Genomic DNA, 24,310 nt, shown 5'->3' on the forward strand with positions numbered 1-24,310 from the left:
ATGATGCTCCCAACAGTGGAGACAGGTAGGCCCAACTCCTTGGAAAGGGTTTTGTACCCCTTGCCAGCCTTGTGACCCTCCACGATCTTGTCTCTGATGGCCTTGGAATGCTCCTTTGTCTTTCCCATGTTGACCATGTATGAGTGCTGTTCACAAGTTTGGGGAGGGTCTTAATTAAGGCCCCGTCACACTAAGCAACATCGCTAGCAACATCGCTGCTAACGAACAACTTTTGTGACGTTGGTAGCGATGTTGCTTAGTGTGACATCCAGCAACAACCTGGCCCCTGCTGTGAGGTCGTTGGTTGTTGCTGAATGTCCTGGGCCATTTTTTAGTTGTTGCTGTCCCGCTGTGAAGCACAGATCGCTGTGTGTGACAGCGAGACAGCAACAACTAAATGTGCAGGCAGCAGGAGCCGGCTTCTGCGGAGGCTGGTAACCAATGTAAACATCGGGTAACCAAGAAGCCCTGTCCTTGGTTACCCGATATTTACCTTTGTTACCAGCCTCCGCCGCTCTCACTGTCAGTGCCGGCTCCTGCTCTGTGCACATGTAGCTGCAGCACACATCGGGTTAATTAACCCGATGTGTGCTGTAACTAGGAGAGCAAGGAGCCAGCGCTAAGCATTGTGCACTGCTCCCTGCTCTGTGCACATTTAGCTGCAGCACACATCGGGTTAATTAACCCGATGTGTGCTGTAACTAGGAGAGCAAGGAGCCAGCGCTAAGCATTGTGCGCTGCTCCCTGCTCTGTGCACATTTAGCTGCAGCACACATTGGGTTAATTAACCCGATGTGTGCTGTAACTAGGAGAGCAAGGAGCCAGCGCTAAGCATTGTGCGCTGCTCCCTGCTCTGTGCACATTTAGCTGCAGCACACATTGGGTAATTAACCCGATGTGTGCTGTAACTAGGAGAGCAGGGAGCCAGCGCGCAGTGTGCGCTGCTCCCTGCTCTCTGCACGTGTAGCTCCGTGCGGTGGTAACCAAGGTAAATATCGGGTTGGTTACCCGATATTTACCTTAGTTACCAACCGCAGCATCTTCCACGCGGCGCTGGGGGCTTGTCACTGGTTGCTGGTGAGCTCACCAGCAACTCGTGTAGCGACGCTCCAGCGATCCCTGCCAGGTCAGGTTGCTGGTAGGATCGCTGGAGCGTCGCAGTGTGACATCTCACCAGCAACCTCCTAGCAACTTACCAGCGATCCCTATCGTTGTTGGGATCGCTGGTAAGTTGCTTAGTGTGACTGGACCTTTAGTCAGAAAAGGCTGGAAAAAGAGATAATTAATCCAATCATGTGAAGCTTATTGTTCTTTGTGCCTGAAATACTTCTTAATACTTAATACTTTAGGGGAACCAAACAGAATTCTGGTGGTTTGAGGGGTTGAATAATAAATGACCCTCTGAATAAACTTTTCACAATTTAAAAACAAAAAAACAAAAAAAAAAAAAAAAAAAAAGATAACATTCTTTTTTGCTGCAGTGCATTTCACACTTCCAGGCTGATCTACAGTCCAAATGTCACAATGCCAAGTTAATTCCGAATGTGTAAACCTGCTAAATCTGCAGGGGGTTGAATACTACTTGTAGGCACTGATATATACAGTACACACACACACACGTCATGGCATAGAAAGACAGGACAGCTTCCCTCAGTTGCCATAAATTAACAGAAGGTAGTGACATGCTCTTCACCGCCTGCGCTACCTCATCCCAGTGATTAAGATCTATAGAATTGAAGTCCTTTTGATAAAGACCCAGTGCCCACGCTGTGTAGTTTTGACGCGTATTTTCAGAAATCTGCAGCATAATCTGCATGTCCATTGTAAAGCCAGCAAAGTCTATGAGAATTCAGAAGTGCTGTGCTCACATTGCTTATTTTTCCCTTGCGTATTTGGTGCAGATTTGGTGCAAAAACAAAAGAAATCTGCACCAAATACGCAAAAGGAAAAATACTCAACATGGGCACAGCAATTCTGATTTCTCAGACTTTGCTGGCTTCACAATGGCCATGCAAATTTTGCTGCAGATTTCTCAAAATCTGTGGCAAAATCTGCATCCAAATACGCAGCGTGGGCACAGGGCCAAAAAATGAGCAGCTTCCATGGAAGGATGATCTGGGTTGATTACACATCTTAGGTAAGCCGTACCATCCAATCGTCCATCCACAGGTATCAGAGGACCACGGTATGCCAATAACCCACCTCCACCTACCTAATCATGTTGCACGTGACAGAATTTGGTGCAACATGAATTGTTATACTCTTTGTAAAAGGATACAAATTGTGGCACCAAATCCTATTTCTCACTCCTGACTGATCCAATTTTTTTTTGCCCACTGGAGATTTTATTTTTTTTACTTTATTTTGCTTATATAGCGCAATTAATTCCACAGCACGTTACAGACATCACTGTCCCCATTGGGGCTCACAATCTAAATCCCCTATCTATAGGTCTTTGAAAGTGGGAGGAAACCGGAGAACCTGGAGGAAATCCACACAAACACGGGGAGAACATACAAACTCCTTGCAGAGGTCGTCCTTGGTGGGATTTTAACCCAGGACCCAAAAGCTGCAAAGCCACAGTGCTAACCTATTGTCTACGGGTTTCCCTTAAGGCTATGTGTCCACGGTAGAATGTACCTGCGGATTTTTCTGCATGAAAATCCGCGACTTCCGCGGGTGCGGATTTGCCGCGGATTTTTTTTCCCCCATTCTATACCCAAAATCCGCACCAAAATCCGCAACAAATAATTGACATGCTGCAGATTTTTCCGCATCAAAATCCGTGGCAAATCCGCCGCGGAAAAATCCGCAGCATGGACACAGCATTTCCAAAATGCCATTGAAATGGCTTGGAAGTGCCGCTGCTGCAGATTTTCAGAAAATCCGCAGCGTGGGCACATAGCCTAAACCTCAATGGCACTCACACTGGTCACTGCTGTTATAGGGAATCCCTGCTATGGGATGAGTTGTGTGGTCGGACATTACTTTGACACCAACATTTCATAGGGCTGCAATTTATTTAACGCTGCAAAAGAACGATTCTTGACATCCTCATCTAACCCTTCGAGGTGTTTATGGTCCTCCTTTGCAGAGTTTTTTTTCCCTTTTTGATAAAATCAAAGAATCTACAAGAGCTTTTATGTGAAAATATGAGGATTTAATCATGTAAAGATGCACCAATAGACAGTTCCTGAGTCTTCTACATAAACGCATATTCTAGAGGTAACAATATGCCAGTCCCAGTTACAAAGTATTTATTACGTATAGAAAACAGAGCAAAACTTTAAAAGCTGGATCCCGGGTAGGACCAGACCCCATCCTATAATAAGAGTAATAAATAGACAACCTGCACTCAGAAAGCCCCAAATCTATAGCTTTTCTCAGCGTCCATTCTCCCGCACTGGTTCCATCATATATAGCGCAATATACATTTTCCTCCACCAAGATACGCTCAGTTATAATCTGATTATCTCAAAGGTTTGTTGATTTGTGATCGTATCAGACTAAAGATTTGGAGCATTATACAAGTGCGGGTTCTCCATTTATTACCAGCGGCAAAGCCATCAATAGGATTTACAATATCGTTTAAGGTCCCAGCAGCAACAGGTACTGAATTGTAGTAAAAATAAATAATATCTTTACTTCTTTTCAAAAAGTAGACATTGTTTTATATCATAAATTAAATGCCCAAGGAAAACTGATACATTTATATGTACCCTAGGGTCAAAGAGAACTGGTAGCTTAATTTCTTGAATTGTACACCCCATGGGGTCCTGCACTAGATATACTATAGTATATATATATATATATATATATATATATATATATATATATATATATATATACTATAGTATATCTAGTGCAGGACCCCATGGGGTGTACAATTCAAGAAATTAAGCTACCAGTTCTCTTTGACCCTAGGGTACATATAAATGTATCAGTTTTCCTTGGGCATTTAATTTATGATATAAAACAATGTCTACTTTTTGGGCAAACATATATACATATATATATATATATATATATATATATATATATATATATATATATATATATATATATATATATATATATATATATATATATATATGTTTGCCCAAAGTGCTTGTCTTAAATGTAATCAGTCAGCAGGTTTTTGCAATGTAATATGAGAGCATCATAATGTAGGGGCTGAGGCCCCGATTCCAGAGATGTCACTTGCCAAGTTGTGTTTTGCTGTTTCAATACAATCAGTATTTTATCAACAGGAAATTATCCCTACAGGACTAGGTGTCTCCTGCCTCCTGGTCCAACCTCACCCCCACCACTGATTAGCAGTTTTCTGTCACTATTCATTGTATGCAGAAAACTGCCAATCAGTGGTGTAGGTCGGGATATACATCTGAACTCAGCTTTATCTACAGCAGAGAAAACTAATTGTATCACATCTGCTGCACACCGTAAATTAATGGATACATAGCTGGAATCAGCCCTTATATCATGCTACTGTCATATTACATAGAAAACTGCTGATTTCCTTTAAAGGGAACCTGTCACCTGGTTTTTGCTCCCCCATGTGAGAGCAGCATAATGTAGAGACAGAGACCCTGATTCCAGCGATGTGTCACTTACTGAGCTGTTTGCTGTCATTTTGATAAAATCAATGTTTTCTCTGCTGCAGATCTAGCAGTTTACAGAGCTTATGAATATGGTGGACTACCTGCAGCACGCCAAGTAGTCCTATAATGATAATCTACTGCTGATTATACAATGATTTTATCACAACTACACTAAGCAGCTCAGTAAGTGACACATCACTGGAATCAGGGTCTCTGTCTTTAAATTATGCTGCTCTCAGATTACATAGCAAAAAAACTGCCCGATTCCCTTTAAGGGTTGACACTTTCTACAATCCCTTTTGAATCTTTGTGTTACAATAGATGCACAACTTGTTTGGATCACAGTGCTATGATCATCCTGGATCAGCTCTTATAGTGAAGGAGTGGCTATTTAAATGTCCAAGTTTTCCTGAGATAGCGGGTTTTCAAGGTTTTTAAAATGTAGGTATACCAGTCTTCTAGAAAAAAGAATGAAAAAAAAAACAAGGAAATTCGAATAGAAACTGATAATCCCCAAATCTACCACCCATCATCAGATCCACCAGTAAGAGGGCAGTCTGAATTAGGCACCTATGTAGGCTGAGTTCACATCACATCTGTTTCGCAGCTCATAGCTCCATCTGGGGCTTTCACCTGAATCCCCCAAAAGCAGGGAGAAAATAAGTAGACTACACCAGTCTGGCTAAAAGGGAGTCTGAACTCCTTTTTTGGGGCTTCAAACAGAAGCCATAGATTTAGTTGTGAACAAAGATGCCATCAATATGGGATCCCTTGTGCTTTGTATATTTTTGGCAATGCAGAAGGTATAAAATGGCAGACAAGAGATTTAAGAAAGTGGTTACAGATATAAAACAGATACTTAAACATCTTCTCTGAACCATAGTCTATAGTTACATACACTACTTTGTGCATAAAATGTAATCCCTGTACAAGATATGATATGTATCCAAAGCACTGTACACAATCAGAAATGGATTGACCTATGGTATTGACCTGTTTCGACTTTTAGGAAGGTGCTGGTTAAAAAAAAAAATATATAATAATATTTTAGTACTTTTTTAGTTCACGTATTTATAGTAATTGTATATAATTTGTCCAGTGACCACCTCACACTGCCAGCAGTGCCATTTCTCTGTCTCCAGCATCTGTGCCATTTCCAATGACTTTTTTAGCCCATTTATGGAGGCGACTGTACAATGGTAAGCCTTTGTTTTCCCGATAGAGGTACAACCCTGTTATTTCATTCCACTGCGGACTTGGCTGAGCTTCATCCACCGGATATTCCGCTACCATTTCTTTTTCTTCTTTACTCAAAGCAACAAAGCCAAAAAATTGCTTGACGTTACCAGCAGCTAGGACCTTGGCGTGGACTTCGGCAGTGCGGTTAAAGAGCTCCTTCTCGGAGAAACGATACTGGTGCCAGTAGGATTCCTGGTGGTAACTTAGAGGAGAACAGCAATGGTGCAAGCACTTTAGAAGGAATATAGTTGAAGCAACCACACCGATTAGGATCCAGCCGAGAAACTGCAAAAGAATTGGATGACCAAAAGCCATTATGAGAGTATGATGATCTTACCAGTAAATGTATAAAGAACACACATTCATGTAGAAAAAAAAATGAAGCATACACATGCAGATTTACATACCAATCATCAACTACAAGGGTGGCCTCACGAAAACAACAAATGTTCATGTAGCCTATTTGGAGCAAACCCAGATGAGCTAGAACTGAGACATGTTTGGCCATTCATCCGTAGAGAAAATTCCAGACTTACTATGGCTTTTCCTGGCAAAATTAGCCATTAGCCAAGAATGCCAAGCCCAGACTATTTAAACTTGTAGCTAATATCAAGGTATGCTGTTGGTGAACTATACTGATTTTTGAAATTTAAAGCTACCTTTGCATCTTTTGAGGAGTAGGATCTTTTTTTTTGCAATGTATATTATTTTTGCTCCAATTTAAAAAAAAAAACAAAAAACAAAAAAACAGGGGCGTGCTAACATGCTATTCAATACCTTTTGCCCAGTGTCATCAGTGGTGAAGCGCATACCTGTGTACGTCGTCATCACCTCTCAGACCCTGGGCGTAGGATCAGTGCGCATGGTTAGAAGTCCACGGCACTTCCGGTCACACACACTAGACCTCTCTGAAGCTGGGATACGTACACCCGACTTCATAGTACGCGTGACTGGAAGTGCCGGGACTTCCAATCATGTACTAACCCTAAGCCTAGAATCTGAGAGGTGGTGACAAGGGACACAGGTACACGCGTCACTAACAATGACGTTGGACAGTGAGCATTGAATAGCATGTTAGCATGCCCCTGTGGGTATGCTAACATGCTAAGAAGGCGGAATGAGTGCAAGAAATAACACCTTTGCAACTAGTCCCTGGCCTCATTAGCATATCATAAAGGATCTATAGAAATACTTTTTCTAAAAGATCTCTTTATCTATGTTACTAGATACAGGGACGGTTAGGCAGAGATTAGCAATATGCACCCAGGACTACTCGCTGGTCTGGGTGCATATTGCACCTGACAAGTTTTAGATCATTGGCTTAATTTTGCAAAGTTTTCCCTCTGATTGCTCTGTGTTTGATTTTCCAGATATTTGTACAAGTTGCAATATCCAATATCAGCTCCTTTGGCTTCTCAAATCAATATTTTCATATGGCGACTCAAAGATGTTTATAATGGCAGAACTTGTGTTAATAGTTTTTCCCATATACTCAATATCATTAGTGATTTACATGACTGAAAAGCACTATCTTCTTTGTGCTTTATAAGATATCTGCACACTAGGAAAGCTATCACTGGGTGACTAGAAATAGAGCAGCTTTCCCTCTCCCGCGTGCACACATTTCCAGTATGTGGTTGGCATTTATGATAGGTCACGGGAAACACCTGCCAGATCCAAAGGCAGGAATTCGCCTGTGCTGAATATTTATTATTTTTTCAAACCTTTTTTTTTTTTTGGGTGACTTGATATAATAGCAAGGTGGATGCTGACCTCCAACAACAGGAGCACACGTCCACCCAGGGAGCAGAAAACTACCATTTTACATTTTCATTATGTAACAAAACACGAGCTCACCCCGTGCCCACTCCTCAGTTCATCTAAGTTAGAACGTCATATAAGTTAATTTCATATAAACTATAAAATGACAAAGCCAAGCTAAAGGGCTGATGAAGAAATTCAAAGCCTCCCATTAGTGCACCAAATCTTAAGCTATCGAGATTGGATTATTTCCAGCTAGCGTAGAATATTTTAAAGGGAACCCGTCACCGGTTTTTCAGCATATAAACTGCAGCCACTACCAGTGGGCTCTTATATACAGCATGTTAGAATACTGTATATAAGAGCCCAGGCCACTGTGTAAAACATAAACACCTTTATAATACTCACCTAATGGTCAATGCGGTGGATTTGAGTCTTTTGGCCATCTCCGTCCTCCTTCCGTAGCCGGGGTGCATGACGCGTCTACGCCATCCACACTCGCCGGCATTGAGGTCCTGCGCAGGCGCACTTTGATCTGCCCTGAGTAGGGTAGATCAAAGTATTGTAGTGCGCCTGCGCAGGACCGGTGAGTGTGTATGATGTAGGACGCGTCATGCTCACAGGCTTCAGAAGGAGGACGAAGATGGCCAAAAGAGGAAGCGCCGGCACCAGACAACGGAGACACCCATGTGGCCCAACTCCACCGCAGCGCGACTGTTGAGTATTATAAAGTGTTTTTTATGTTCTACACAGTGGCCTGGGCTCTTACATACAGCATGTTAGAATGCTGCATATAAGAACCCACTGGTGGTGGCTACAGCTTATATGCCGAAAAAACGGTGAAAGGTTCCCTTTAAGAAAAGTCTTGGTGCACACTCAATGAAACAAACTGTTCAGAAACAATTAACTTATGAGGCATGTATCAAGTGAAAAGATTAAATTAGTGTCCAGTCATGTAATGCATGGACAGGCTAAGGCTAAGTGCTCACGATCAGGACCCGCTTGGGTCCTGGATGTGGCGGGTCCTGACCTGCGGGGCCGTGAGTCTCCTCCGCAAGAGACCACAGCTGCCTGTGTCCACGATCAGGGTTCAGTGCGTTGCGGTGTCTCGCTTGTGTTCTCCCTGCGGAGAACGCTTGCGTCTCTGCAGCAAAAAATTGACATACTGCGGCTTGGAAAGCCGCACAGCATGTCAGTTTTCGCTGCAGGTGGCACACACCCAGTGGGCATGGGATTCCTAGAAATCCCATCCACTGTGCTTGTACTGTACAATGCAGCATTTTGGACGCAGCTGAAACATGCTGCATCCAAAACTCTGTAAACACTGATCGTGGACACGTACTCCGACTCCTAAGGCTACTTTCACACATCCGGTTTGAGCACTGCGGCTCAATCTGGCTGTGAAACCTATGCAACGGATGCGGCGAAAACACCGCATCCTTTGCATAAGTTTTTACATGCGGCCCGTCCGTTTTTTCCGGTTGCGGCACGCTACTGAGCATGCGCAGTGGAAGAAACCGCATGCTGTGGCCGGATGCGTTTTTTTCCGCATCGCGCCGCATCCGGCGTCCATAGGCATGCATTGAAAAATGTGCCGCAGCGGCTGGATGCGGCGCGATGCGTTTTTTTTTGCCGGAGCAAAAAACGTGCCAGGGAACGTTCCATCTGGCCGCGGCATCAGCTAAATCTGCCGCATGCGGCAAAAACCGGACCGAACGCAAGCCCATGCGGCACAATACGGCACTAATGTAAGTCTATGCAAAAAAAAAAAAACGCAACCGGCGGCAAAAAAAACGGTTGCGGTGTTTCTGCAGAGCGCCATATTGTGCCGCAGAGCAAAAACCGGATGTGTGAAAGTAGCCTAAGCGAGGAACAAGTCTGCAAGTCATAGTTTAAATCATGGTTGGATTTACTGATGAATGCATCGAGTAGAAAGAACCTTGCAATGTTGTTCCCAAGATTTCTACTGCAGTTTGTGGGTAACAGGGTCACTGTGGAGCCATAGCTTCAAACTTGATACACTGCTCAAAAAAATAAAGGGAACGCTTAACACAATGTAACGCCAAGTCAATCACACCTCTATGAAATCAATCTGTCCAGTTATGAAGCAACTCTGATTGTGAATCAATTTCTCCTGCTGTTGCGCAAATGGCACAGACAAGAGGTAGAAATAATCCGCAGTTAGCAAGACATCCCCTATAAAGCTCTGCAGGTGGTGTCCACAGACCATTTCTCGGTTCTCATCTTTTTGGGTGTTGTTTTGGTCACTTTTGCATTTTGTCATTGTTCTCACCCCTGGAGGTAGCACAAGGCAGTGTCTACAACCCACAGAAGTACTCAGGTAGTCCGGTTCATCCAGGATGGCACATGAATGCGAGTGGTGGCAAGGTTAGCTGTGTCTGTCAGCACAGTGTCCAGAGCATGGAGCAGATATCAGGAGACAGGCCAGTTCACCACAATATGTGGAGGGGATCGTAGGAGGACAACAACCCAGCAGCAGGACCGCTACCTCCTTCTGTGTGCAAGGAGGACCAGTGCTAGAGCGATGCAAAATGATCTTCAACAGACCACTAATATCCATGTGTCTGATCAAACTGTCAAACAGACTCGATGAGGGTCCGACGTCCACAAGTGGGTGATGTGTTTACAGCCCAACACAGTGCACCATGCAGGGTGATAGGCATTTTTCAGAAAACACCAAGAATTGGCAGATTCGACATTGGCACCTTGTGCTCTTTACAGATGAAAGCAGGTTCCACTGAGGACGCGACAGATGTGACCGAGTCTGGAGACACCTTGGAGAATGTTCTGCTGCCTGCAACATCCTACAGCATGATCAGTTTGGCAGAGGGTCAGTAATGGTGTGGAAAGGCATTTCTTTGGAGGGCTGTACAACCATCCATATGCTAGCCAAAGGGCCCTGACTGCCATTAGGTAGCAGGATGAGATCCTCAGTCTATTGTGAGACTATATGCAGGTGCAGTGGGCCCTGGGTTCCTTCTGATGCCTGACAATGCTAGGCCTCATGTGGCTCAAGTGTGTCAGCAGTTCCTGCATAATGAAGGCATTGATGATGCTATGGACTGGCCTGCCCCAGACCTGAATCCAATCAAGCACATCTGGGATATTAGGTCTCATTCCATCCACCAATGCCACATTGCACCACAGACTATCCAAGAGTTGAGTGATGCTTTGATCCAGGTCTGGGAGGAGATCCCTCTGGAGAACATAGGCTGCTTCATCAGGAACATGCCCAGGCATTGTAGGGAGGTCATACAGGCCACACAAACTACTGAGTACCATTTCCATGTCTTGAGGCATTTTCACTGAAGTTGGATCAGCCTGTAATTTGATTTTTCACTTTGATTTTGAGTATCATTCCAAATCCAGACCTCCATGGGATATTAATTTTGATTTAAATTGATCATTTTTTTATGTTTGATTATTTTCATCGCATTCCACTATGTAATGAATAAAGAATTACAACTGGAATATTTCATTCAATGAGATCTAGGACGTAGTATTTTAGGGTTCCCTTGATTTTTTTGAATTGTCTCTCCAGTAAAGGAGACAAACTCTAGCACAGCGCCACCTATTGGAAGTAGCGATCCTAAAAGTCACAAGTGGATTTTTGACAATCCTTTGCAATATGACTCAGGATATATAAGCCAGATCAGAATCCCAATTTGCAGACACGGTGTTTCGGGGTGCTTGCCCCTCGTCAGTGCAAAGTATGGGGGTGTCTGATCTGGCTCATGAGAAAGCTATGTGGGGACCACGGGGGAACACTATTCTCCTTAAGGAGACTTTGCAAGCCAGTCTGGCTGCCAGGTAAGGGGACTTATAGCTGCAATGCCCCTAAAATTCCACGGGGGAACACTACTTTGCAAGCCAGTCTGGCTGCCAGGTAAGGGGACTTATAGCTGCAATGCCCCTCTGGGAAATATTCAAATTGTCTCTCCAGTAAAGGAGACAAACTCTAGCACAGCGCCACCTATTGGAAGTAGCGATCCTAAAAGTCACAAGTGGATTTTTGACAATCCTTTGCAATATGACTCAGGATATATAAGCCAGATCAGAATCCCAATTTGCAGACACGGTGTTTCGGGGTGCTTGCCCCTCGTCAGTGCAAAGTATGGGGGTGTCTGATCTGGCTCATGAGAAAGCTATGTGGGGACCACGGGGGAACACTATTCTCCTTAAGGAGACTTTGCAAGCCAGTCTGGCTGCCAGGTAAGGGGACTTATAGCTGCAATGCCCCTAAAATTCCACGGGGGAACACTACTTTGCAAGCCAGTCTGGCTGCCAGGTAAGGGGACTTATAGCTGCAATGCCCCTCTGGGAAATATTCAAATTGTCTCTCCAGTAAAGGAGACAAACTCTAGCACAGCGCCACCTATTGGAAGTAGCGATCCTAAAAGTCACAAGTGGATTTTTGACAATCCTTTGCAATATGACTCAGGATATATAAGCCAGATCAGAATCCCAATTTGCAGACACGGTGTTTCGGGGTGCTTGCCCCTCGTCAGTGCAAAGTATGGGGGTGTCTGATCTGGCTCATGAGAAAGCTATGTGGGGACCACGGGGGAACACTATTATATTGATTTTTTTGAGCAGTGTACTATGGATTCAATTAGCGGATCATTTAGGTTTACCTTTCCTCCCACTCATATGGTTTGTGACTCTACTGGGAAAAGAACCAATGTTCCTAATTGATTGCGAAAAAAAAAAGTAAAAGATACCTACCTCCAATATTCACTAATGGGTGAAAAATATAATGTATCATAATGAGACGGGAAAATTGGGCATTCTTTTAGCTTACATAAAAGTTACATTATATGTTGGGTATCCCTTACATTCATCAACCATATTTCAGGACTGCAGAACTTACCTGTGATTCGTACTTTAATCTCCGAATGACTTCTTCTTTGAAGATCAGAAGATCAGTTGGCGTGTCTTTGCATGGAAATCGAGCAACGTCTTCTCGTCTTTTATCCTGAAGAAATTCGTTAAATGTGATGGAGTTTAAGAACTCACTTCGGGCGCACACATAAGCCTCTCCCCGAAGCAGTGAAATAACGGACCAAGTTACAGGGGCAACAGCTGCCCTACCGGCTATGGATCCAAATAACAGGAAGGTAGCAGGGATCGAACAGTTCTTCATTGCCCTTTTCCGACATTCTGCTACTAGATTCCAAGTGTGGTTATTTAATATGATGCCAACGAGAAACAAGACAAGGGCGGGCACTCCGATGGCTGCCAATCCGTACATATAGTTTCTCTCTGGAGAACAAGGGCAGTGAAATGCTACTACAGAGAACAACTCCTGGCTGCCAACCGTTCCCAACGCCACCAGTCCATTGAATATCATCACATCTCTGCTTTTGAAGAACAGAGAAAAGAACTTTAAGTTTTCAGATATTAAAGAAGCCATTCTTTTACTGTTTCAAGGTCCAGTCAGGAAAAGTGTGGAAACTTTACACTGCAGAAAAGAAAAAAAAAATACAAATTAACTTAAGAAAGCAACAAAATATATATATATTTTTAGATTAGTAATGGTTTTTGCTGCCTCTTCCTGTCTCTATTTCCTTTTCAGCCCTGACAGTCTACAGATAATATTGTGGTAAAAGGAAACAAAGAAGAAATAATGTGAACTCTGCAAAAAGTAACGTTCAAAACAACTTTTGCTTCTTTCATGGAAAATTAAAATTCAAAATGTGACTTTCCATAATATAAAATTCTGGATATAAGGTGGCAATGGCTATAATATTAATCACATGATGAATTACCCACATAAATCCTTTACATGACAATGTAGGAACCAAAACCTTAGTGTAGACTCCCTCATATTGTCTTGTGTACATGAGTAATGTATACAGCTCTGGTAGTCGCACCAGTAATGAGCTGCGCAAGGACAGTCAACTTGTGAAAGCCTTGTTAGAATGCACAAGATACAATGTAACAATACAAGTACAATTCCTCTGGTATAATAATAATAATAATAATAATAATAATAATAATAATAAAGTTTAAAGGAAACAATAATGTGCAAAGAGAACCTGGGAAAAATTAGCAGTCAAGTTGCACATGTTAATATATACTGTAGATTTACAGGGTATTCTGAAGCCATTTAAAGGGAATCTGTCAGCAGGGTTTTGTTACCTCATCTGAGAGCAGCATAATGTAGGCAAAGAGACCCTGATTCCAAAGATATATCACTTAGATTACTGGGTGCAGCCATTGTGACACGATCAGAATTTTTAGATTTGGCCATGCAGCAGAGCTGAGAGAGCTGCCCCGCCCACACCAGGCTCTCAGTGAGCTGTCAGAGGTGGGGGCATGCCAGACTGTCGTGCACGTGATATTGTAGCCTGAGCAATGAGAAGTCCTGCTGCTTAAACAAACATAGCAAATATACAACAGATCGGACCTTGACAAGACAGGCATCCCTAAATTTTCTGGGTTAAGGCTTAAGGCGGCGTCACACGCGACGATATATCGGGCGATCGCACCCGCCCCCGTCGTTTGTGCGTCACGGGCAATTAGTTGCCCATGGCACACAAAAACGTTAACCCCCGTTGCACGTACTTACCTTCCCAACGACGTCGCTGTGGGCGGCGAACATACTCTTCCTGAAGGGGGAGGGACGTTCGGCATCACAGCAACGTCACACAGCGGCCGCCCAATAGAAGCGGAGATGAGCGGGACGTAACATCCCGCCCACCTCCTTCCTTCCGCATTGCCGGCGGCCGCAGGTAAGATGCAGGTCGTCGTTCCCGAGGTGTCACACGTAGCGATGTGTGCTACCTCGGGAATGATGAACAACCTGCGTCCTCTACAATCAACGATATTTTAAAAAGGAACGACGTGTCAACGATGGACGATAAGGTCAGTATTTTCCATCATTAACGGTCGTTCCGTGCTGTCACACGCAACGACGTCGCCAACGATGCCGGATGTGCGTCACAGAATCCGTGACCCCGGCGATATATCGTTAGATCCGTCGTTGCGTGTGACGGGGCCTTTACAGCATGCTGTCTTCAGCTTACACAGCAAAAACCTGCTGACAGATTCCAAGCAGATACAATTTTCACAATAGGTAGGACAAACCATCATGTTCCTTGCTTTTACTTCATCTAGTAGCAGGTTTCTTACTTTTCTTTGGCAATTACACTAGTTTCACACTCCACCTTTTAGTGTAAAATTAAAAATGTCTGCATTTAGGAAAATGAATCTGATTTGTATACTTATACAGCATATGCCAAAACCTACTATACATACCCCTGGTACATGGAGCCCTTTGCATTAAATTATCTTAATAAAAAAGAAGAGTGAATAGAGTCTTTCCTTGCATGTAATTCTTTCCTCAACTGAGAAGTGTCAGGACCAAGTGCATGGAACCCAAATGGCTCCTTAGTACAGGAGCATTCAGTCTCCAGCCCTAAAGTTAGTACCAGGTATTAAAAACAACTGCAGGGAAATTATAGAGCATCATGCACAAAAACAGCACTGCATTCTCTTAGAGGAAATCTGTCAGCAGGTTTTTGCTACCTCATCTGAGAGCAGCATAATGAAGCCAAAGAGACCCAGATTCCAACAATATATCACTTAGCTTACTGGGTCTAGCAGTTGTGACACAATCAGAATTTTTAGATACAGCATGTAGCAGAGCTGAGAAAGGTAACCCCGCCCACATCACAGCTCTCTGTATATTGTCTATTCACAGTGAGCTGCTTATCATAGGAGGGGGTGTGGTCAGTCTAGCAGGCACAACCAAACTAGTCCAAGTAGTGATAATCTGGTGATAAAATCTTCATTGCACACAACGTTATAAGTCACATCACTGAATTCAGTGTTTTAACCCCTACATCAGGAGTCTCCAACCTGTAGCTTGGGAGCTACATGTGGCTTGTAGGCCCAGAATAAATTGCGCCCGACTGTCTGCCAGCTTGGTGAATTAGCACGTCATCTAGCAAAGAGCTATGAAGAGCAGGTCTTCAGATGGTGGAGGGGGTTGGGAGCTGGATTTGGCTTGTGACCTTCTCTCAAAAATGTTTGTGGCTTTCAACGTCAGAAAGTTTGGGGGCATTTGCCCTACAGCATGCTGTCCTCAGATTACATAGAAAAACCTGATGGCAGATTACTTTAAGAGGCACTGAAACAGATTTCTGCGTTTGTGTATTCCACATTTTAGGTTTTCCCGGAATATATAATGATGTTTCATGTTTCCGGTAGGCAATCGATATGCAGTCTGTGGTGGTCTGACCGTACAATTAGCCATATCTGATCCTGCATCTCTGCTCCATTAAAAACATTTCACTAAGTACTTATGGAAATAATTGTGTATGTCAAAAAGCAGGGCGGGAAAACATGAAGGTAGAATATACTGTAATAATTATTTACTTTTCAAAAGACTATCTGACAATGATATATGAGAAAGTGTCAAGTAATGCAATATTACAGCAACGCCCAAGGCCAAGAATTCCCCTCTGTTCACATGCAAGGCTACCCCCATAGAAAACTAGTACAGACCTGTTTGTAATACAATAAGGGATGCTCCTAGAAAGAAAAATAAAAAAAAGGTGGGGGTAACAGGTGAAGAGGGGAAAAAAAAAAAAAAAAAAAAAAAAAAAAAAAGGCAGAAAAATGAGCCGCCAGGTGATTCTGTTAGTGGAGGTGTCATGGAGAACACAGGAACGTTCAGGAGGAGTATGGGAGAGTCAGGAGACACAGCGTCTGCCACCATTCATTTTACCATACAATGTACTGATAATTGTGAAAAAAAAAACTTCCAAGTAAGAAAAAAAAAAAATGGTGAAAAAAAAAAATGCAATTCCACTATGGTTTTTTGTGATCTTGTTTTTACAATGTTCATTCTGTGATAAGAATGTAATTGTAACTTGATTCTTTAGGGCAGTACAGTTACGAGGCTAAACTTGTTAATTTTTTTTTTTTATTTTTTTTTTAAGTGGTGGAAAAAAAAATTCTGAATTTTGTAAGAAAAAGAAATTGTTTTCTGTCGCCATTTTTCAAGGCCCATTAAGCTTTTAATTTTCCTGCACTCAAGTTATTTGAGGAATTATTTTTGCATGGCGAGCTATTTTATTGATACCAACGTGGGTTCTCTACAAAGTTTTGATCAGTTTTTATTGCACTTTTTTTTTTAGGGAAGAGTGGTGATAAGAAATGGAGAGGAGTACAGACTAATAGCCAAGCCCTTTAGCCATCAAGGTATCTGGTTATGCTCACTGGCGTATGAATGTAGTTGGCTTTTTGGGGCGAGACCTCCTCAAGCGTCTGAGAGCCACTGATACTATGAAAAATCCCCTTCCCTCCTCAATACGGGGAGAAGAGGCCTACATAAAGAAGAGTCTAGGACAGTATTTCCCAAATCCAGTCCTCATGGCTCCCAACAGGTCATGTTTTCCTTAGCATTAAACAGGTGATGGAATTATTCTCAAGGTATCACCTGTCCAATATTAAGGAAATCCTGAAAACATGACCGGTTGGGGTCCGTGAGGACCGGAGTTTGGGAAACACTGGTCTAGGAGCATGGTGCTCTATTCCTGCCTTAGTGGTTAGACCTACTGTGCCCCCTCCTCTACAATGAGAAGAGACAAGCACCCCCTGGTAGGGAAGGTGACCATCACAGACTGTACTGGTGTGTTGGGCTGGGTTGTGCTGGAAATCACACGACCAGAAAGAACGGGAACAACCCAGTGGAAACCAGAACTATATCAGATAATGTGCTGTGGACCTGGAAATATATTTAAGCTATGTGCCCCCTGACTCACATGTGAAATTGTGAATGAAGAACTGTGGAAACTGCTAAGTAAGGGCGCTCTCACACATCCGACTTTTCGACGGTTTGACAGATGCGGCGCACGCCAGTGCAGTGTGATACAGTACAGTGGCAGCGCTGCAACTTCCGGGTCACATGCTCCGGTCACATGACAGCATGTGACCGGTGCTTGTTGTGCTGCCAGTGTACTGTATACACTGTACTGGCGTGCGCCGCATCCGTCAAACCGGCGAAAAGCCGGATATGTGAGAGCGCCCTAAAGAACTATTACTTAAAGAAACTGTCTCATTCACTGATTGACACAGACAGAATAGGGCCCCTGTGCAAAAAGAATACATAGGCCCTTTGCAGTCCAAGTGCCTTTAAAAAATGCAAAATTGCACTTGCTTTGAAGTTAGAAATGGGCCCCTTAACCTCTTGGGCCCCCGTGTGGCTGCACAGGTTCCACCTATGGTATGTCCACCCCTGGTCTAAACTACTAGATGGTTTCGGCCAGCCAAAGGCAATGGCAATATGCTGTCTCCAGACAGGTATGGCCTAATCCACACAAGCCCATGCACCCAGCCAGGACCATGGTTCTCATGTAGCTTTCCGTGGTGTCTGGAGTCATTCCCTTGCCAATGTCTTCTACCCCATGCCACACTATAACCATGAGGGAAACCCACCTCTCCACCCTCAGGGTAGTCGCCTGGCTATATATCCAACTTTTTGAAAACTGATTAAAGTGGTGTAAAAGGTTAGTCACAATTTCAGTACAAAATGATACAACAGTTTTCTGGCATTAAATTTATTAGAAATTCTCCCTGATGCACAGTATACTCTTCAATGCTGAAACAGAGTGAAATGTGCGGGCTGAGGTTACGGTTCCACTTTGTTTTGCACGGATGAGTGCAATCCGATAACACATCAGACTGAACTCATACCAGTGCAAAACTATGAGGCAGTGTCCATCTGCAGTTGATTTCTCCTGCCATATCAGCCTGAGAAATGAATCGCAGCATGCGGCATTTGGCTCTCACACCCCCATACAAGTCTATGGGAGTGTGTGAAACATTGCTCTGCACTCGCATGTCATCCAACTGCAGTGCGATGTACGCAGAGACAGACAGCGGAAGAGATGGGGAGAAAGTGCTCCCTCCCTCTTATCCGCAGCTGTGATCCGATCACAAGATCGCATCACAGTGGCATGACGATCGGCTGACGCTCACAGCAGAGGGTCATTAGAATATCGCTTCCAATGCTCTTGCATCGGAAGCTATATGTGACGCCCTGGCCCATCAAGTCGTCACAGGGTATTGTGCAATCTGCCCTTCTGTGCAATATCCACCTCTTCCTTGGTTACAGGTTCCCAACTAAGGGTATGTGCGCACGTTGCTTTTTACCTGCTTTTTACCTGCTTTTTTGCTGCTTTTTCTTCTGCGCTGTTTAATGCCAAAATGGATGTGTTCTTCTATTCAAGCAAAGTCTATGGGAATTTGGGTTTCTTGTTCACACTATCTTGTTCAAAATGCTGCCTTTTTGTGGCAGAACTTTGGTCAAAAACTCAGCTTTGCAGTGCAAAACCCAAATGGCAAAAACAATTGACATGTTGCTTCTTTGAAAAGCTGAGTTTTTGACCAAAGTTCTGCCACAAAAAGGCAGCATTTTGAACAACATAGTGTGAACAAGAAACCCAAATTCCCATAGACTTTGCTTGAATAGAAGAACACATCCATTTTGGCATTAAACAGCGCAGAAGAAAAAGCAGCAAAAAAGCAGGTAAAAAGCAGGTAAAAAGCAACGTGCGCACATACCCTAATGGTGTTGCAAACATCAGCCAATCAAAATCCTAGGAACACTCTGCACCACACCCATCAGACACACCAGTGGACAGCCTGAGTGGAATAGGGTCGCCCACTTGGGGGGTTGGAAAGGGGAGGTCAGGAGTAGGCCAGTAGGTCAGTTGAAGGGAGGAAGTGTAGGAGTGAAGGAGAGAGGAGGTCAGGAGCCGGGCTCTTTGAAAGCTACTAGGTAGCAGACGGTAGTCTGAGCCTAGTAGGAGCTGGACCCCCGGTCGCAGGGGATTGTAATAAGGGGCACGGAACTGTTGAGGAGGACAGCCGGCGGCCTTGTACCATCACCGGGCTGGGACCAGGGCACGACAGGGTACGTGGACCCTAGGTCAGGGAGTAGCTTCAGGTAACCTGACAATGGACCCGACAAGAACGGAGCCTTCAAGATCCGCTCTCCACCCGCTCCAAAAATCTGGGTACTAGCGCAACGAGGGGGATTGGACTTTCCACTAAAACGGTCCAGGAAATCCCAAGCGTGAACCCTGAGAGCAAGCTCTCAGTTAGCCACACTGGGGGCCGGGACCCGACTAGTTCTACACTACAGGGGCCAACTAGCAAGAGAACTTTGTGCCAAGAGAAAGGTCACAGATCATCAGGCAACACCAGAGGGAACGGGACCCAAACTAGCTTCCCTCAGCGGCGTCCAGAACTTTGGTTTACCAAGTTGTCGGTGTCAGCTTTATGGACTGAGTGAGTACGCAAGTGAGCCTTTCACTCCCAACGGTACTCCCCAACACCGTCACCGAGTCCCGGGGAGGGGTTAAAAACCTAGCTGCCAACTCTATCGGTACTCCACCTTACCACACACCACGGGTGACGTCACGAACTTTAAATATACAATCTCCTGTAAATACCCCTTTATTTGAGAGGCAGCACGGCCCCCGGGTCCGGACGCCCCGCGAGCCACCACGGATCCAGAGCTGAGCAGCCCGGCTACTGACGTGGGGGCGGCACACTATACACTAGTGGAACTGTACCCTTAACCATTTGATTTCTACAAACAAATCTGCAGTAGTATTTATGGCTGCAGGTCCGCAGAGGGGAGACACTATGTGGACATACCCTTAATGAAGTGAGGGTGGGGAACACAAAAACTATCGCACGTGTGTCCTCCCAGTAGCATTTTAAATATAACAACTGCTCCATGGCTCTTGCTGTGCAGAATTATGTGGAAAAAATGCTTTAAATTTTAGGCCAGGTTCACACAACCATATAAAAAAAAATCGTGCAACGTTTCATCCAGAAAAGTGGAACAATATTTTCTGACTAGTTACCAGTGTGCAATCCTTTTTTTTTTTTGTATTAAGAAGAACATTTACATTATCTGCACACATTGAATATTTGGTTGCAGAAATTTCTGCACCATTTCAGCATTATTTGGCAGAAAAAATGCAGCTCAAAAAATGCGGATTTTTCCAATTGAATTCAATGAGTGGAAAAACACTTAAAAAATGTTGAAAGAATTGACACGGTGCAGATTATTTTCTTCACCAAATCTGCAATGAGGAACTCAATGTGTGCATCACACTTCAGAATTCTCACTGATTTTGCTGGCATCAGGATTTTCTTCCAGTTTTGTGACAAATCTGCACCCAAAATGCACTAAAAATGCCATAAAAACACCGTGTGCACATAGCCTAAGGCCCTGTGCGCACGTTGTGGATTTTGCCGCAGATTTGCTGCAGAAAATGTGTCTAACATTGCTGAAGTCAATTCCCCAGCAAAACCTATGGATTTTAAAAAATGCTGTGTGCACACTGCGTTTTTTAACACCCGCGGATTTTCTGCTGCGGAATTAATGAGCATGTCACTTTTCCGCAGGTACCTGCGTTTTTTGCCATAGAGAATGGTAAAAATCCACGACGACCAACTTGCGGAAAATCCACGGCAAAATCGTGGCAAAAACGTGGGTGCGGTTTTACCGCGGTTTTTACCGCAGGTGCGAGATTCTTTCAGAGGGGCTGTTTTTTTCTTAAGAAAAAGGCACTTTCTACTGCGCACACAGCCTTACAGTTTATTTTGTTACAGAATTGTAAAAATTGGATGCTGTATTGTGGCATCTGATTTTTTTCTCGCACAGATAGAGTTGAATGCAGGAGTCTCATTGATTTCTGGAGGAAATTTGAGCATGCAGAGATTTATTTCACATACAAATCTGACAGTGAAACAAACCCAGTCACCTGCACTGTCCCATTGGATAACATTGGTCTGAGCGCCATCTGGTTTTGTCACTTATAATACTTGGGCAGAAAATATGGACGTCTGCAGAAGCACTCACTGAATTGTTGAGATTTTGCAAATTAGTTATTGAATGCATGGTTTCAACCCTGTAAAATTGTGAGGCCAATATCCACATGGAGCAAGACATATACAGCTTGTAGACATAGCACATGAATGCAGCTTGTGAATACAGCCTGAAGCAGAGCAATAGATCACACCTGGTGGAGGCGCTATATACGAGACCTTATAGATGGTGTGAGACAGCTCAGGCAGAGTTACTGATTTTGCTGGTTATGCCTCTAATTGGGGATAAAAAATAATAAGGGCTAGAACTTGCAAAAAGTCGATGATATAGACATCTATAGGGAGTCCCATGTAAATGTGTAATCTGAAGGTACATATTAGGCTAGGTTCACATTTCCATTGTTTTTTATCAGTCACATACGTTGCTTGACGCTTGTGACTGATGCGTTGTACAACGGATGACAAGAATTGTAATTAGAAAGTGGATTCCGTTGAGAGCGACAGAACGAACAGCTGATCGCTCACAGAAGCCGGCCGCCGGGAGATCAGCTGATCGCTCTCAGAAGCCGGCCGCCGGGAGATCAGCTGATCGCTCACAGAAGCCGGCCGCCGGGAGATCAGCTGATCGCTCACAGAAGCCGGCCGCCGGGAGATCAGCTGATCGCTCACAGAAGCCGGCCGCCGGGAGATCAGCTGATCGCTCACAGAAGCCGGCCGCCGGGAGATCAGCTGATCGCTCACAGAAGCCGGCCGCCGGGAGATCAGCTGATCGCTCACAGAAGCCGGCCGCCGGGAGATCAGCTGATCGCTCACAGAAGCCGGCCGCCGGGAGATCAGCTGATCGCTCTCAGAAGCCGGCCGCCGGGAGATCAGCTGATCGCTCTCAGAAGCCGGCCGCCGGGAGATCAGCTGATCGCTCTCAGAAGCCGGCCGCTGGGAGATCAGTTGATCGTTCGGCTGCCGAGAGAGAGCATACGCAGCAAAATCCTAAGGATTCCGCTGCTCAAAAAACGTTACACTCTGCGTTCCTGCCGCCCGACGGTCAGTCGTTCCACGACTGATCAGTCAGGCGGAGGATGCAACGCAAGTGCATCAGTCACAATCCGCCGCTCATATAAGTCTATGGGAAACAACGGATTCCGCCAAATGGATTGCGTTGTTTATCAGAGCCGCGGATAGTGACTGATGCAAAACAACGGAAATCTGAACCTAGCCTTAGAGATGGGTGAATAGTAACGTGTAATATTTATTTTCCAATACCGAGTAATATTCCAGTATTTGTCACCACGAGAAAAACGCTCGTGTTCCCCATTGACTTGCATTAGGTTCGTTATTAGTGATGAATACCGGAATAGTACTTTGGGATTTGTTACAAAATAATCTGAACACAAATAGTTACTATTCGCCCATCACTAGTAAATATAAATCACGTAAATTCAGATATTTATTAACAGCCGCAACATCATCATCTCCAAAATGTTACAGATGTCTAAAGCCAGAAAATCCAGTCCGGACTCCTTCCACCTATATGCAGAGCAGACATAATACAGCAGAACAAGAGAAAGTAATAGGAAAGTCAAGAGAAGGAATAATATGTTCCAGCTCCTGGTTATGGTGGACACATGGAGACCTGGAGGAGGCTGCACATATCTTATGGTGTGTAATAAGAAGGATAACACTTACAGCCACTCCAGAGGGTGTTCAGCTCTCTGCTCTCTGCCTTCCAGGGAGCCTGGGTCCTCGCAGCCAGGGCGGGACAAGACACTGCTGAAGACTAGAGCAGACTTCTCAGGAGTCTACAGGGTGTGTGCAGAGGAAACGACACGTGACCTCCTCTGCAAGGGGGATCCAGCCAGAAAGCTAGCAGAGATCGGAATATTTTCCTTCTCCTCTTGCCATGAGCCCTGGAGCAGGATTGTAGTGTTAGATCTTAGTGTGATCCTTTATAACCGCTTGTTCCATTGCATTATAGCATGTCTATGTATCTACACCGTGATAACCTTTGAGAGCGGTGGTGTGAGGTCATTGAAACACCTGTAGGTGGACATCTGGCCTATAGACAATGAAGCACAAACATTTTCTGATGGTTTATTATTTATTTATTACGTATTACTTATATGTTACCATCATATTCCACAGCGCTTTACAGATGTGATCATCACTGCCCCCATTGGGGCTCACAATTTAAATTCCCTATCAGTATGTCTTTGTAGTGTGGGAGGAAACCCCCACAAACATGGGGAGAACATACAAACTCCTTCCAGGTGTTGTCCTTGGGGGGATTTGAGCCCAGGATTTCTGCAAAATAACAGTGCAAACCCCTGAGCCACCATGATAGTGTGAATTTATATTCATCTTGTGATTTCCACGTATGTGTCTATGTGTGTACATAGAGCCATGGAAGTCTGGAAACCACTAGAAGAATACAAATGCTAATGATATGGAGATGCATGGGAGACACGTCCGGAGACACTGAAGGCCATCGGAGCTTGTATAGACCACGCAGGCAGCTAACAGTAGCATACGTAACTTGCTTCCTAGCGTTGTCGTGTTGAAAAACGGCTCCTGGGACACTTTGGAGTAATGGCGTACCAATGGTTCCACAATTGAGCCATTCTGTACTGCAGTGAAATTGGACATCGCATACCAAGCCTAAAGGGTGCTTTGCACATTGCGACATCGCTAGCGTTTGCTAGCGATGTCGTGTGCGATACACCCGCCCCCGTCGATGGCATGATATGTGGTGATCGCTGCCGTAGCGAACATTATCACTATGGCAGCATCACACCCACATACCTGTGCAGCGATGTCGCTGTGACGGCCAAACAATC

The 24,310-nt window shown here is 44.4% G+C and overlaps 1 protein-coding gene across 1 annotated transcript; it reads right to left on the minus strand.

Moving 5' to 3' along the window:
* Window positions 1–4,072: 4,072 nt before the first annotated feature.
* CALHM2 (calcium homeostasis modulator family member 2) lies at window positions 4,073–23,410 on the minus strand. Its single transcript, XM_075352321.1, has 3 exons — window positions 23,163–23,410; window positions 12,493–13,083; window positions 4,073–6,125 (listed from the first exon to the last, which is right to left on the minus strand). Exons 2-3 carry the CDS (start codon window positions 13,033–13,035, stop codon window positions 5,709–5,711), a joined length of 960 nt encoding a protein of 319 aa, XP_075208436.1. The 5' UTR covers window positions 13,036–13,083; window positions 23,163–23,410; the 3' UTR covers window positions 4,073–5,708.
* Window positions 23,411–24,310: the final 900 nt, after the last annotated feature.

Source organism: Anomaloglossus baeobatrachus, chromosome 5 (assembly GCF_048569485.1).
Source record: "Anomaloglossus baeobatrachus isolate aAnoBae1 chromosome 5, aAnoBae1.hap1, whole genome shotgun sequence".
NCBI classification, from domain to species: domain Eukaryota; kingdom Metazoa; phylum Chordata; class Amphibia; order Anura; family Aromobatidae; genus Anomaloglossus; species Anomaloglossus baeobatrachus.

What these genes read in the sequence shown, in the direction of transcription:
- CALHM2 (XM_075352321.1), bottom strand. Translation starts at nt 13,035, where the DNA reads ATGGCTTCTTTAATATCTGAAAACTTAAAGTTCTTTTCTCTGTTCTTC. An exon ending in GATTAAAGTACGAATCACAG is followed by an intron (nt 6,126 to 12,492) that starts GTAAGTTCTGCA and finishes ATTCTTTTGCAG; the next exon opens with TTTCTCGGCTGGATCCTAAT.